The 14173-nt window shown below is 42.8% G+C and overlaps 1 protein-coding gene across 3 annotated transcripts in view; it reads left to right on the forward strand.

Moving 5' to 3' along the window:
• The first annotated feature begins 237 nt into the window (after nucleotides 1-237).
• Nucleotides 238-14173, forward strand: part of GRIA3 (glutamate receptor, ionotropic, AMPA 3) — a 151872-nt gene continuing 137936 nt past the window's right edge. For 2 of the 3 annotated variants that reach the window (XM_014955100.1, XM_014955099.1), the window contains exons 1-2: nucleotides 240-863; nucleotides 1738-1896. In XM_014955100.1, the coding sequence (XP_014810586.1) occupies nucleotides 773-863; nucleotides 1738-1896 (250 nt within the window). In that variant the 5' untranslated portion in view covers nucleotides 240-772. Of the gene's footprint in view, nucleotides 864-1737; nucleotides 1897-14173 lie in introns of all 3 variants that reach the window. The other variant, XR_001413457.1, reaches the window with a different exon arrangement.

A 14173-nucleotide genomic window follows, 5' to 3' on the forward strand; every position in this document is an offset into this window, starting at 1 on the left:
CAGCCCTCACGGGGCCTCCCCCCGCCCCGCCGCTGAAGCGCTTCTGCCGCCCTTCGGCCCCCGGCCCTGAGGCGCCTGCAGCGCCCGCTTTCCCCGCCGCCGGGCGCGGGCAGGACCCCGGCCGCATCCCCCTCGCACCCCCCGCTCTGCCGGCTGGGCTCGGCTCGGCTCCCCGCCCTTCCCCCGCCCGCAGGCAGGCGCACGCACCGCGCTCCACACACACACACACACACATACAGAGAGCGAGGCGATGCAGCTTTAAAGGGGCCAGCTGCAGCCCGGGGACCGGCCCACGGGAGGCCGGTGAGCTCCCTCCGACCGCAGCCCCGAGCGCTGTCGCCGCGGCCGGGAGACGCCAAGCGCCGGGGCTGGGCGGGCCGGGCCGAGCCGAGCCGAGCGGCTGCCAGCCCGCCTCACGCCAAGTTTGATCGATAACCCCCTCCCGGCCCGGGCGGAGCAGCCTCGCCGGCTCCGCTACCCACCATCTTTGGGGGAAGTCCCTGCGCTGGGGGGGGCTGCTGGAGACGGGGGGAGAAAGGCAACCTCGCAGCCAATGAGCCCTCCCAGGCTGGGGTGAAGACAAGAGGAGAGGAATTTGGGGAAGGAAAAAAAAAAAAAAAGAAGAAGCAGGGAAGAAAGGAGGGGGGAAGCATCCTCCCCACTACCTCCGCCAGCATCGCCACCACCATTGACACTACTCCGAGTCTCCAGTTGCGCCCATGCCTGTGCCGCCAGTTTCGTTTTAGGGGCTGAACCGCAGGGGCTGAAGAAAATGGGGCAGAGCGCGCCCCGGACCCTCCTGCTGCTGCTGGCGGGGCTGCTGGGGGAGGCTCTGGCAGGGTTCCCCAACACCATCAGTATAGGTAAGCGCCCGCCGCGGCACGGCCGCCCGCTCCTTCCCTCCAGCCGGGGAGAAGTTGCGTGGAGGGGGGAGCGGGGGGCGGCGTGGGGCGAGCCCGGGCGGCTCCGGGGGCCAGCCTGGCTCCGGCTGCTCGCCGGTGTGGGGAGGGAGCGGCAGACACGGTGCCTGGGCTCGGCGAGCGGCCGGGAGCGGTGCCGGGCTGCTGCGCTGCCCCTTCGCCGCCGGAGCGGCAGCCGGGCTTCCCTGCCGGCTCCTGCGGAATCGCGCCCCGGAGCAGCGCATCCCGTGTAGCAAATAACGTGAGAGAGTAACGGCGTGAATCTCTAACGACCTGCCCTAAACCTGGGGCCGAACGAGCCGTGAGGCTGAGGGCGGGCGAGTGAAACTTGGTGGGTTTTTCTCCCCCCCCCCTCGGAGCAGCGCTCAGCTGTGCGGGTTCCCCGCCAGACCCTCTGAAACCGCACGTTTCCCACGCCGCTCGCCACCCGTGTCCTGAGCGAATAACTCCACGGAGACGTTAGCTGGGTGTTCTGGAGATAATTTAGGAGCCACGGGTCCCCGAGTTGGGCTTTTAAATCTGCGTGCGGGCATCCGTGTGTAAGTGGCCTGGTTTTCAAGGTGCACCTGCAGCTCCCGGTGACTCCCGATGGCTCGGGAGGCACCTGGATGTGATGTGTGGCTTTAAAAGCCCAACTTTGGACTTGGAGTATGTATTTCACGTACGTGCTCTGTGAGAATTATGCGCTCGGGCTGAGCCTGCTCCTGTTCGTTCTTCCCTGAGATGTGCAGTATGCAAATGTAACTTACCGCCACTGTTTCTCCTCAAAATTCATTCTGAAATGCCTTTTCCCTTTTTTCTTTTTTTTCCATCCTAGGTGGACTTTTCATGAGGAACACTGTTCAGGAGCACAGTGCATTTCGATTTGCTGTGCAGTTATACAACACAAACCAAAATACCACAGAAAAGCCCTTCCATTTGAACTATCATGTAGATCACTTGGACTCTTCCAACAGTTTTTCAGTGACAAATGCTTGTAAGTAAATACATGCTTTTTAAAAAAATATTTATTTGCTATCCACCCTTAAAGTCAGTTTCTTCCTGGTAGCCTAGAGTTCTTGTTCATACAATGTATTGCAACAAATGTGTGTACTGACATGAGGTTTAGTAGATTTGCAGCATTATATGGTTGAATAATACCTTAGGGAAAGTTCTGTCACTGCTTCTTTTCACCCCTTTAGTTTTGTTTTCCAGAAAAACAACCATGTTATTTATATAGCAGTGCTGTGTAGCTGTGATCAGTGAATTGCCGCTGAAGTAACATCCTTTTACTGTTGGGGCTACAACCTACCCATGTGAAACAGGGTAATTTGCGAATAATGCCCATGTAGGAATAAAACAGAAACAGCTGTTTACAAGTAACCTTGAGGGGACAAAGCTAGAGGGGTTTACTCCTCTCCTCTGCCCTGAAATACTGGGTTGTTTTCTTGCAGTGAAAGTCCTGTTAAAAGCTGAGGAGACTGTAAACTGACAAATACCGTTAGAGCTGAGGGGAGAGAAAATGGAATCAGAACGTTTAGCATTATGAGAAATAGCTCTGCACAAGCAGTGCATATGTATAATGTGAGCCTTTATTAACAGAAGAAGCAAAATAGAACTTTGAGTAGTGTTAATGGGTGTTAAAATGCGAAATCTCTTTCTGAAAGACTGGTGCGTGTTCCGCATTTAAAAAAGCGTTTCTTAACCAGTAGTAGTTCCTGGATATTTGTTTTACTGATGTGTCCAAATGAAGTTTTAGACAGTTTTTATTGTAACGGTTTGAAAACGAATGGAGTCTTCTCGTGAGGTAGCTGCGTGCGCTTTGTAGTATGCAGAAATATGTCTGTACATGATGTAAAGGACCTCTGAATGCAACGTACTAACTTTGTGCTATGAACAGGATTCCTGTTCATATACTCACAGTATAAAATGTTCAGAGAGGAAGCATTGTGCTAAAATAATGAAGTATCGGAGTATAGAAAACCAGTATCTCTTGCTTTAAAATTATTTCATGTCTTTGACTATCTTATTTCTTTAATTTTTTGTTCATTGGGGATGGGCTAATTGTTACATTCCTGTCCCATGCTGTATAATTAGAAGGCCAGATGAGTAGATACTTTATTATTCTAGGATTTCAGGCGCTCTCTGAGAAAGTTGGTGGTTAGAAAATACACAATAAAGAAATATTTGGACAAAATTTGGATTGATATTCTAACATATCCCCCATGTGACTGCTTCTTGCTAGTGCAGCATTACACTTTTTAAAGGGCTTTGTATGAGGACATTTAAAGCTTTTGCAAGGGGGTTATTTATATAATATCAAATAAAAATATTGGTAAAGTAGAAAAAAAATGGTAAATAAAAGTGTGTCTGTATTTTGCATCTTATTTTACTAATCCTATCCAGCCTGAACAGCTCTTACAACCAACATCAGACTATTAATCCTTAATCAGTGTAATCCCTTCAAGAGGCTGTATCTCAAATATAGTTTCCTAAATATCAATTATATGGATTTAAACTAAATACATTAAACTGCTTGGGTGATTAATTATTAATTGTTTTTTAAAAGTTCTACCAGCACTTCTTTACAGATCCCACCAAGACAAGTGAACCACACGCTCATTCAGAGGTAGTCAATGTATTATTTAGTTGATGTACTTCTCGTCTTCTGACATCTAATGATTTTTGTCACTGGTTAGTGAAAGCTGTAGCGATTTTAGTAAGATGAGATGGTTTTCTATAGTATAGGGCTGCATGTTCCAACGCACATATTACCAGTGTAGTAAAACTGAGAAAACTTAAATCTCTGGAGAAACCATAGACCGGAGAATACCAACCTACAGTAACCTGTTTAAAAATAGAAGATGTGAAAAAAGAAACAGGAGAGAAAAAATGAAAAGGTGACCTTGTCCATAGCTATGTCAACCCTCTGGTAATACTCTTGGTAGGAAAAGAATGTGATGAGTCCAAGTCACCAGCCACATAGGTCTCAGTAGCTCAAATTAAAAGGAAAAAAAGGTAGAAGCCTGGTTGCTGGTTTTGGATCTGGAAGCAATTCTCTTCTTTGAAAGTCAGAATGGTCATACATATCGATACATTAGGATGAACTAAGAGCCCCTCACACTACCTGGCTAACTTGTAAAACATTCTGGCCTAAGCACCCTTAGCCACATCCTCACTTCACAGTGGAGTGGCAGATAACTTCAGGGTGCGGCTGTATCCATGAAGGAATTCTTCCCACAACATTTTTACGTCTCTTGGAGATAAGCATAAATTGCCTCCAATGCTGTCACACAGCCGTTTGATCAATATTTGCAATTGGCAGGGATCCATAGGAGAGAAACCTGCAGTGACTCCAAGTGCCTTCACTGGAGAGGGAGACTGGGACTGACTTGGTGATGGGATAGGTAAAGGGGCTGAAGGGAAATTGAAGAAAGTAGCACGTGTAGCTTGAGCATGGTGCCTGTACTAGTCAGTATCCATAAAACAATACTTTTCATTTTCCTTTGCTTTGATTTATGTGCTAGTGGCTGTAGTAAGTGTTTGTGAGTGCGGGAACTGAGGAGGGCTCTGCTAAGGAAAGACTTATGTTCTTACTGTACAGCTGCACATCCCACTTGGTGCAATCTGGTGCATTCCAGAGGCAGGAAAAAAAAAATCTCTTCTGAAGTATCCTCATGAGCTAGAGATAAAAAACCCACTTCTGGTAGGGCTGATTTGGAAATATCCCAACATGGGAACAAACTTGTTTAGGAGCAAAAGAAAATTCCTGCCCTAAGCCCCTCCCTGTCATTCCTTTTTCAGTTAAATGATGCATAATCTGATTTATGTATGTGTATTCCCTGCTTCACTGCTAGCACCGAGCCCCTCTCTGTACATTTAATTTACACACATACATACAGTATTCATCCACTCTGTATTTATCTGCCCACCTATCTATTTAGCTGTATGATATCTTAACAGAGAGCAAATGCAAACAAAGATGAAAATTTCAGTGTATTTAAAGGTGAATTGAAGTTTATCAGTTGGCTCTAGGGGGATTTATTAGCCGTCAGAAAAAAACAGAAAGGAAGAAAGTTAACTTGACCTGTGAATGAATAAAATCAAGTAAAACATGGATGTTATATTTTCTTCAAAAATGCTCATGTGGGGAGTGAGCTGGCTTTTTCAGAATAATTTGAGTATAACAGCTCAAAGGTATAAATTAATCACTGAAGCGTCTTTCATGCTTTTCTTATAACCTCTGATGAAGGGTGTTAGTATTAATGTTGAATTATGCGTACAGTTCTGTAGATCATATTCCCTAGAAATAACACGCAAATGTCTTTCTGCTCTGTACTTGTAGTGCACTATACTAACACTGCTCTAGCCTCTGCAGTGTCAGCTCATTAGCACACAGATCTCATATTCCCTCTCTGCACTGTCATTGCAAAAAATTGCTGTTGTACACCTTTACAGCCAACAAATGTGCACTTGCGTTATGTACAATTTTCAAGAAATATTTGGAAAAGTAAACTCAACCTTATACATAGTCCACATGGAATTTCTCAAAAGAAAGCATTAGTTTTCATTAAAATCTGTTGATCATGTAATGATAGTGGTGGGATGTCTATGGGTGAAAAGGGGCTGTGATTGCAGTATCTAATTAATCTGCAGGCAGATTCCCACTCTCAGCTAAACCTAATCTATCAGCTGCAAATTCTTGTTCTGTTAATTTTTTTTGAGTCACTTCTCATATATCTTCTGAACCCAGAAGGCTTTTTATATTTTTACCAAATCTTGATGTACAGTGCTTCTTCCACAGGCACTCGTTCTTTAAGAGACCACAAAAAGAGGGAAGATACAATTACATCTTTACCTTAAGTTGCTGAAATCCTATAAGTGACTGTATGGACGCTTTCTTGAGGGGGTCTGATTTCAGACTTTCATAGCAAATTTTCTTTAGCAGCCCTGCAGTCCTTGTGTTTAATCTTTAAAATTCAGCTTGGAAGATTTTAATGGAAAAGTGCCGGTTCGTTGTGAGAACATTGTAGAAAATGGTACCACAGGGGTAGTAGCAGACAACTTTTCCAGTTTAACTCTACTACTCCCTTTTCCAAAGCACAGGTGCATATTTGTATAAATATATATATGCTCACATGCATACACACTCGCATACATGCACACAGACACTTTTTCCTTAGGTGCTGCTCAGCATCTTTTTTTTTGCCAGTGGGCAGATAATTTGCTTCCCTTGCATCTGTGTGCTCTTTGGCCAGCTGGCAAAGGACGCTGATGCTGAAAGTGGTCAGCTCCCTTCTGCCAAAAGCACAAGCATGTCTCGCTCAAAGTCTTGCCAAGTTTGGGCCATGGACTGGTGGTTTTGCGTGAGTAGAGGCCACAGGGTAGATGCCTCACTCTCTCGGTAAGGGATGCACTGTGGTTTCTCCTGGCATTCTGTGGTAGAACATTTGGAAATGAGCTTTCTACACAATTCTGTGCATTACAGATCCCTGAAAATGCCTTTTATGCCATGGAACGTGTTCAAGTATTTTATGTTACTGCTGTGTGACAAAGAAAATCTACTGGTTTCAGTTTAGGGGTCAAAACTTTTGCAATATTGGGATAGGTCGAAAGGTGAAGGCTGTGTTACAACTAAAGTTTGTTTCCACTTCATAGCGGAGCAGATGATTTGTCACTAAGTTGAATGTGATCTCAGTGTTAGCAGAAGGAACTCTTTCCAGTATATTTTATTATTTCTGAAATTATTTTTAAAATAAGTTGACTCCTCAGCTGCATACATAGCATTTGCATACTGTTTAGGTGTTAGGGTTCCATTTAACTGGGACTGTAGAGATGGAAAAATGCATATGAATGGATGCTTTTTTGAGAAATTGAATTCACCAAATGAATGAAGAGTAAAGCATGATGAAGAACGCCGTTTACTTGTTCAGTTTCGGAAAGATTTTGTGCAGATGCAGAGATGAAATTGTTCACTTTTCCTGTGTAGCACTGGGCCTGGAGGACCCATGAGACTATTGGCATGGGTTGGAGAGATGCTGATGAACTACACATTCCAATGAAATGTGTAACAGCTGTAGTTTATCTCTGAGAGGAAATGGAGATGCCATGATGGGAAACAAGCTTGTGACAGTAGCATTTAACGACAAAAAAACCACAGTTTTGTTGAAGGCTGACTCGGGAGCTTGTCCAAGAGCTGCAGAAAATAGTGGGTTTCTTTCCTCCGGGTTTGCTCTATTCAGTGTCTGGGAGGTGGGAGGCTGTCCTGCTGCAAGTGTAGGACTGTTATGCAAGAAGGTGTGAAATGAGGGAGCTGACATATCTTTAATGATTCTTTATTGTCACAATCCAGTGATTTAACATTTTTCCATTTAAAGTACATATTTTGTCATTACCAATTTTGGAACGCTAGTTTTTATTTAGTTAGGCATCCTTAAAATGTTTGAGAATAAACATGTTATTTTTAAAGCAGCAACAGTTTGGTTTCATAGTTCAGTTTCAAGTCAAGCCAAACCATATAATTGGAAACTTGTGTTCATTTATTGTGAGAAAGATCTTTACGTTGAGTTTGTATTTGGCATTTAAGTTACAGCCTAAGATGAGTACTTTCTATGCTGCTGTAAAGTATAGGTCACTGGAAGGCCATGGCCCCCTTGCTAAGGGAGCTCATATGGCAGCCTAAAAACTTTGTACCTGTTGTTGTGAGGTTTGCTATACTGGGGCTTGCACCTCCGCTGGAACAATGTGGCGATCTAAAAATAGAAATATAAAAATGATTGATCTAGATCAAACCAGTTTCTGTGAAACTGTGTGATCATCACTGCAGTGAAGCAATTTCCAGACTTCATCCATGGGGATTCTTTTTCTTCTAAATGTGTATGTGTTACATTTCCCATCAGAGGTAGAGGCGTGCTTCCCTCTGTTATATCACCTGCTTTATATTATTGTTGATCTTCAGAATATCAGATGCCCTAGAAACCTCAAACTTGAAATCATCTTGGAGTTTTTCATGTGCAGTCATCTGAAAACTGCAAGGTAGACACTCATGCTCGGCTGTTTGTAGCCATCGCAGCATGGACTCTAATAACTATCCCACAGCTTCACAGTACATACTCTGCCCTGACTGTATGGAGGAGTTTGGAGATAATTCTATAGCACCAGAAGTGCAGAGTTCGTTTGTCAGCATGTAGCTATATGTGAAACATTCAAAGACAGCGCGTGCCGTTCTAGTTGATGAAATTCTTAGGGGTAAAACTATCATATATACACAAAGGAAGAGAGAATCAGGTGATGTTTCTGTGTAAAGAGGAAGAGTGAATGTTGGAAAGAGTTATGTCAGTGAATCCACTGAGCAGTCATTTCTGCACATCCTCCTCGTGGTGTCTGAGGCACTGGGTCTGCTTTATTGTCTTAACCATCCCTCGTACAGCGAGTGGCAACGTGCAGCCCTCACACCTGCGCTGCACGGGAGGCGCAGAAGCCCTTATGTGTGAGGATCAACCTGCCGGGACACCGTGATGCTGGTAACTCGCCCAGGCACTTGTGAAAAGGGTGAATTGCTCTCTTAGAATTGGATAATAGCCCAGGTGAGCACTCTGCTGGAATGGTCACTTGTATGTAATTATTTTGCTAGACTATTTGGACATTTCAGACATGCTGAAAGTTTTTGTTTGTTTGTTTTCAAACATGATTTACAACGTATTCACTTTCAGACCACTTGTAAGTTATGTGATTGCTTTTGGATGCTTGGTCCTGCCCTTATGTTGGGCTTGTGTTTGCTGGAGTTCAGTCAAATGTTTGAAAACATTTTGATGTTTGAAATTCTGGTCAAGAATTTAAAAAAAAAATGCATGTCTGCCCAGGGACTTCACTGTCTTGAGTCCTTTTTAATGCAAGAACTGTCTGTAAAATGATATACAGGTATCTGGGACAGTTATATCTGCTCTCTGATGGTATATAGTCCATATATACTTCATTATTTTCACACCTGTTTCTCCTGGAATGATGTGTGCAATGGCGCTTGCTGATTTCACTGTCAGTAGTTTTGTCATATGCAAGCATCGAGCATTTGAGCCCAGCTCATGTGGTAAAGGGGCTGGGAACCTGGGAAACTATGGAGTCTTCTGATGACTCTCTGCATGACTTGGAGTAGGTCAATTTGTACTTTTGGTAGCACAGTTTTTCTGTCTCTTATGCGAGGGTAATACAATTTACCTGCCTTTACCTGACAGGTAAGGCAGGGTTTTTTTGCAGTGGATAAGTTGGAGAGCTTTGACTAACGGTGCCTTTTTCGCTAATTGATCATTTCTTCCACTTCTTGCCTCCCACCCCAAAAATAACCAACCCACAAAACCAAAAAAACAAAAGCAAAAAGCAAAAAAATACCCACCAAAACTCAGCTTGCTCTTCATGCATCTGAAAAATAAATTGGCATTAGTACTTGCTAATTTGCTGTCCTTGCCAGAGGATGATGTACATTCCCACTGATGGACTGAGGGGAATGTGTGTGGCAGCTGTACAGCAAGCCAACCTGTCACTTGACAAAGGAGAAATTCTCAGCTCTTTACCAGAAATAAGCAAAGCTGTTGGAAAGAAAGCAAGTTTAATATTGGAAAATTCTTTGTCTCCTACATAACCTGGATCTTTATTATAAGTATGGTTCCACACTTCTGCAGCACAGCATGTGCCCAATTCTTGCCTACCTGACCCACGCTCCGGCTGCTTATTTGAGTCGTGGGAGAACAGACCATCTTTGCTAGAAACTGTGTTTCCTTTTGATTTCTCCTGGTGAGGTCTATAGAATGTACTGTAATCAGTATCTCACAGCTGCCAGCTTTCCCAAGAGATGCACAGCAGTGCGTTTCAGGGATTGGTGCCTTCCATGATTTCTTTGTCTGATTTCTGTTTCAGAGCTCTTAGTCTGAGAGAGGTGCTGCAGCCCTCTTAGTGAACATGGATCACATCGTGCAAATCACAGGGTTGCTGTATCATGACACGCATCTTGATTGGTCTTCGTACCCTGTTGTGTATGCTAAATTCCTTAAAATTTTTTCTGGTCATTGTTAGTGTCGTTTGTGTTTTTCTTCTGAGGGAGAGGTGCAGGGGAAGTTATGGCTTGGGGAGAAATAGTAATTGATAAGTTTTTTTCAGGTGATGAACTTTTATAGCCTCTCTACAGCAGAACATGGTAAGACATTGGTTTTTACAGGGTTTTTGATGTCTTAGGCTTTACCACTTGTGTCACCAAGTTTGGATTCTAATGAAGTCTGATGGTCAGAAAACTCAAGTTCATGTGCATTCTTTCTTCCCAGCAGATAGATGAGAGCTAATTAGTGTCCATTGATTTGCAAAGGACTGACCCAGGGTCTAACCCTGCATTGAATTGAAACTGTTAGGGGGATTCTAAATTGTCTAGCAAGTTTAATGTACTCAACCATCTTTCTCCAAAGTGTTTGTGCAGTGGTCAGATAGCACATCCAGAGTGGCTTCACTGTTGTTGTGGAGTATGTCAAAAGGAGTTGGACGTAAGGAAATGCTGAATGAGCACGGTCAGCATATCTGCTATACTACTTTGAATTTCCTTTTTAAAATACTGCTTTTTGTGCCTCTTTACTTAGGACTTCCTGATGAATATAAATACAAAACAATACCAAAGAGAAAAAATGTATGTATGTTGTCCTATGCCACCTAGTCCTATTTCTTTCCCATTTCAGCCATGTCAGCAGAGTGACTCTCATGACTAATGGTAGTTCTCATATATTTAGATCGAATGCTTTGGTCAGTTCAGACTGAGTTCCTCCATAGAACAATTATCTCACTGCTGTTCTGCGTCCCAGAAACAGATTGTATATCCCAGAACATCACGCTGCATGACTTCAAAAACACATATGATTGGAAATGATGGGAGCCGTATGAATTGCTAATCTTTCATTTGAGATGTAGTTCCAAAAAGGTTTTAAAGATTAGATTGGGATCAACCAGAAAATTAGAGAATTAAAAACAAAAGCTTTTTTAATAGTTTCAGACTTCAAAAAATTGACTTGGTTTCAGTTGAAGCCAAATGTTTTGTCTTGGAAATGGTGATTTCTGGGTTTTGTACGTGGTTTGTTTTTTTTTTTTTTCTTGACTGAAACAGTTTGGTGAAGGCTGTCTGAGTTAGCAAGATGTTTCTGAAGACATTAATCTTCCTTTTTCAATGTAAAAACACCTGTTCTATCCCATTCTAATAATGACATATAGGTGATGGATGTGAAAAAAAAATAGCATTTTGGAAGAAGCTGTCTGTGTTTTTCGGGGTATATAATTCAAGCTGCTTGTGATGTATTCTATGGGTAGACAATTTTTGTCAGTTAAAGTATGTATAGCATGTCTTTCCACACCATCTGCATGCAACTTTCTTTATTACCTGGAGAGGCAGCGAGATAAGCTCAAAAGTGATTAAAAAGAGACCAGTTAATCCTCCTGAAGTTTTCCACTACTCCACTTTGGTGCTTCAGGTGCAGAAGTTTGAAGCGTGAGTCAGTATAGCTTTACTGCATACAGAGTGTAGTAAATGCAGTGGTGGTTTCTGCAACCACAATGTCCAGTTTCACAGACATAGATTGATATGCATCAGATGTGCTTTACTGCCACTTGTTTTGTGCTATATAGCAGAAAAAGAAATTGCAGGCAGTGATATGTAGTCGTGCATATCTGCAATGACCGCTGGGTCCTAGAAATTTTACTGCTTCATTGCTCTACCCTAACAGAAAGGGGGGAAAAAAAAAAAAGCCTCTTTGTATCCCTTTAGATAAATATGGGCAGTCAAGATGCATAATGGAGTCTTCCCCTGGTCTGATGGACACCAGGATAAATTTGGAGTAGCTCTGTGGGATTTTGAAGGAGTGAAACCAGTAATGGGTAAAAACTGAGTGGTCCCTTATGGGGTATTCCTGGCTTTAAGCCTCTGGATAAGTGAGGGATGGGGGTCTAGGACAGACAATGGATTCTTCAAGGGAGACTCAGAGCATCTTAATCAGTTATGCACCTCTCCCCCAGAGCTGCCCAGGTTGTCCAGGCTCTTGACTTCAACAACTAACTAAATACCCCCTTGTGTAGCGTCGCACATATTTCCTCTTGAAACTTTGGGAAATTTAACAAAACGTTCACGTTCAGCAGTAATAAGTGTCCCTTTATAAATGGTGCTGGGTATCTCAGAAGTATCTGTAATAGACTGTGTAGAGCAGAATCTGCCAAGGAGAGATTTTGTTTTTCAATTGAAACAAAATAGTGTAAATCAAATAGTCTCCAGTGGCAACTGCTGACCTTGCTTTTAGCAGGAGTCTCTTATACCATCTTTACTTTCAGATTTTCATTTTTCTTTTTTCCCTTTCCCCCCATGTATGTATTTTTGTAGCTGTGAACCTTTCACTACTTTTCTCTCTCTCTCTGCATCAGTTTATGGATTTTGCAATTCTTGAATGAATAGAGGGTGTGTGACATTATAAACCACAGGCTTTTCTCTGAAATTTAACTCATTGTGTCTCTTACATGCTTGCATGAATAGTGATAGTCCTGATTGAAAAACACAGCACCTTTTTCTGAGTCGCTCCAAAGGTAATTCAAGAACAGATCTCTGGCAAAGCAGGGTCTTTTGGCTGAAGCATAAAGCTAATTTTTTAACCTATTTTCATCTGTAAAAACACCCTGTTATTACTAATGAATAGTGACCCTATTGTGGGTAGTGATGCTGCTAACTCCTGCATCCTGGTCAGGTTCCAGCTTGGATCATTATCGACATAAATCAGTTACTCTCCTGGAAGCTTTATTCAGATAAATTATCTGCACTTCCTGTCTTAAATTCTTATTGTGTTGTTCTGCAGTGCTAGCCCCTGTTTCACATAAGATGCATTTGAGATTTGAGTTGAGGTAATCTCTGCATACGCTGGAGGATACAATTTGATATTAAAGTCTATTTTCCTTGCGGGCTTTTCTGAAAAGATTTTATGTTTCCTTGGTAATGTCTGGAGATTCCCTGTGTTAGTAAGAATTGTTTTGTTAATTGGTTCCAGAATCTGCTGCTCTGGAATAGTCTGCCTTAATCAGGATCTTCACATGAATTTAAAAATGGCATCTTTCTGGATAAAATTGCAAGCAGAATTAATATGATTCCTCCTTTTTACCATGTGGTCTCTAAAAATGCTTGTATCAGCCCTGTGTATTTTTTGCATATGCTGGGTTGCATTGAATCTATTGCAACACTTTCTGTAAGGGGATTAAAATCTTCTTGGAAATAACTTAATCAAAATCGATTATTAATTGTGTTTTCAAGAAGCCTGGGTGAAGCAGTGTGTGAAATATGATTCCATCATTTCAGTTTCTCAGAAGTTCAGCTGTGTGATTCGGTGTTTGTGGAGTACACCTGCAAAAAGTATTGGGAAGCTCCAAAGACAGGAGGCCCTTACGCAAAACGGGGGTGGGAAGGGAAATAGCAGCTTAAGATCCTCCACTGCTACCTTGCCTGCCTCATTCCTGGATGAAAGATGCTATAGAAGTGTAAAGCATTAAGATCAAACCTCCTGGATAATCAGGACTGTGACTTTGTTCTGCATGACGGAGAAGGGCCTGCAGTTCAGACACTGCCGACTGCCTTCTCCGCGGAGCCTGACACCAAAAGGCTCAATTAGTGCCAACTGCGGGAGTGCGGCTCTGTTACAAAGGCCTACGTCCACTTGGAGTTGTTCATTTAAGCTCTTATTATGGACTTCAGGTTAATAGTGGTGTACGCTGCTGCCTAATCACTTACTTGAAACTGAGAGACTTTACCAGTTTAGCCATCCTCATACCCAGTTTGTCTGATGTGGTTTTGTGTGAGAAAGTGTACCATGTTTTGCTGTGATGATTATAGTTCAAGTGTGCAGAGATTTATTGCCAATATAGAATAAAAAGTAATAACTTTAAAATATTGATGATCAAAGCAATAAAGACCTGATAAATTCTTCCATTCTTAAAAGCTGGCTTTTCTCTATGAATGTCCTGCAGACAATTTTACTTTAACAATATAATCAAAGCTTTCATTTTAAAACAGCTACTGACTTTCTCTTTGCAAAAGCAACTTCCACAGTACAGCCCATCTCATTTCTCAGAGGTGTAGAGGCACCAAATGGGTTGTGAGCTTCCCCTGTTTGTCCACTGTAAAGCAAGTGTTATCTTTCTGAAGAAGTTGGTGCCGTTAATCTTTTTGCTGTCGGCCTTTATGCTGGACACATCCCACTGAAACGCTTTCTTGGTGGAGC

Source organism: Calidris pugnax, unplaced genomic scaffold, assembly GCF_001431845.1.
Source record: "Calidris pugnax isolate Ruff unplaced genomic scaffold, ASM143184v1 scaffold38, whole genome shotgun sequence".
In the NCBI taxonomy this organism is placed as follows: domain Eukaryota; kingdom Metazoa; phylum Chordata; class Aves; order Charadriiformes; family Scolopacidae; genus Calidris; species Calidris pugnax.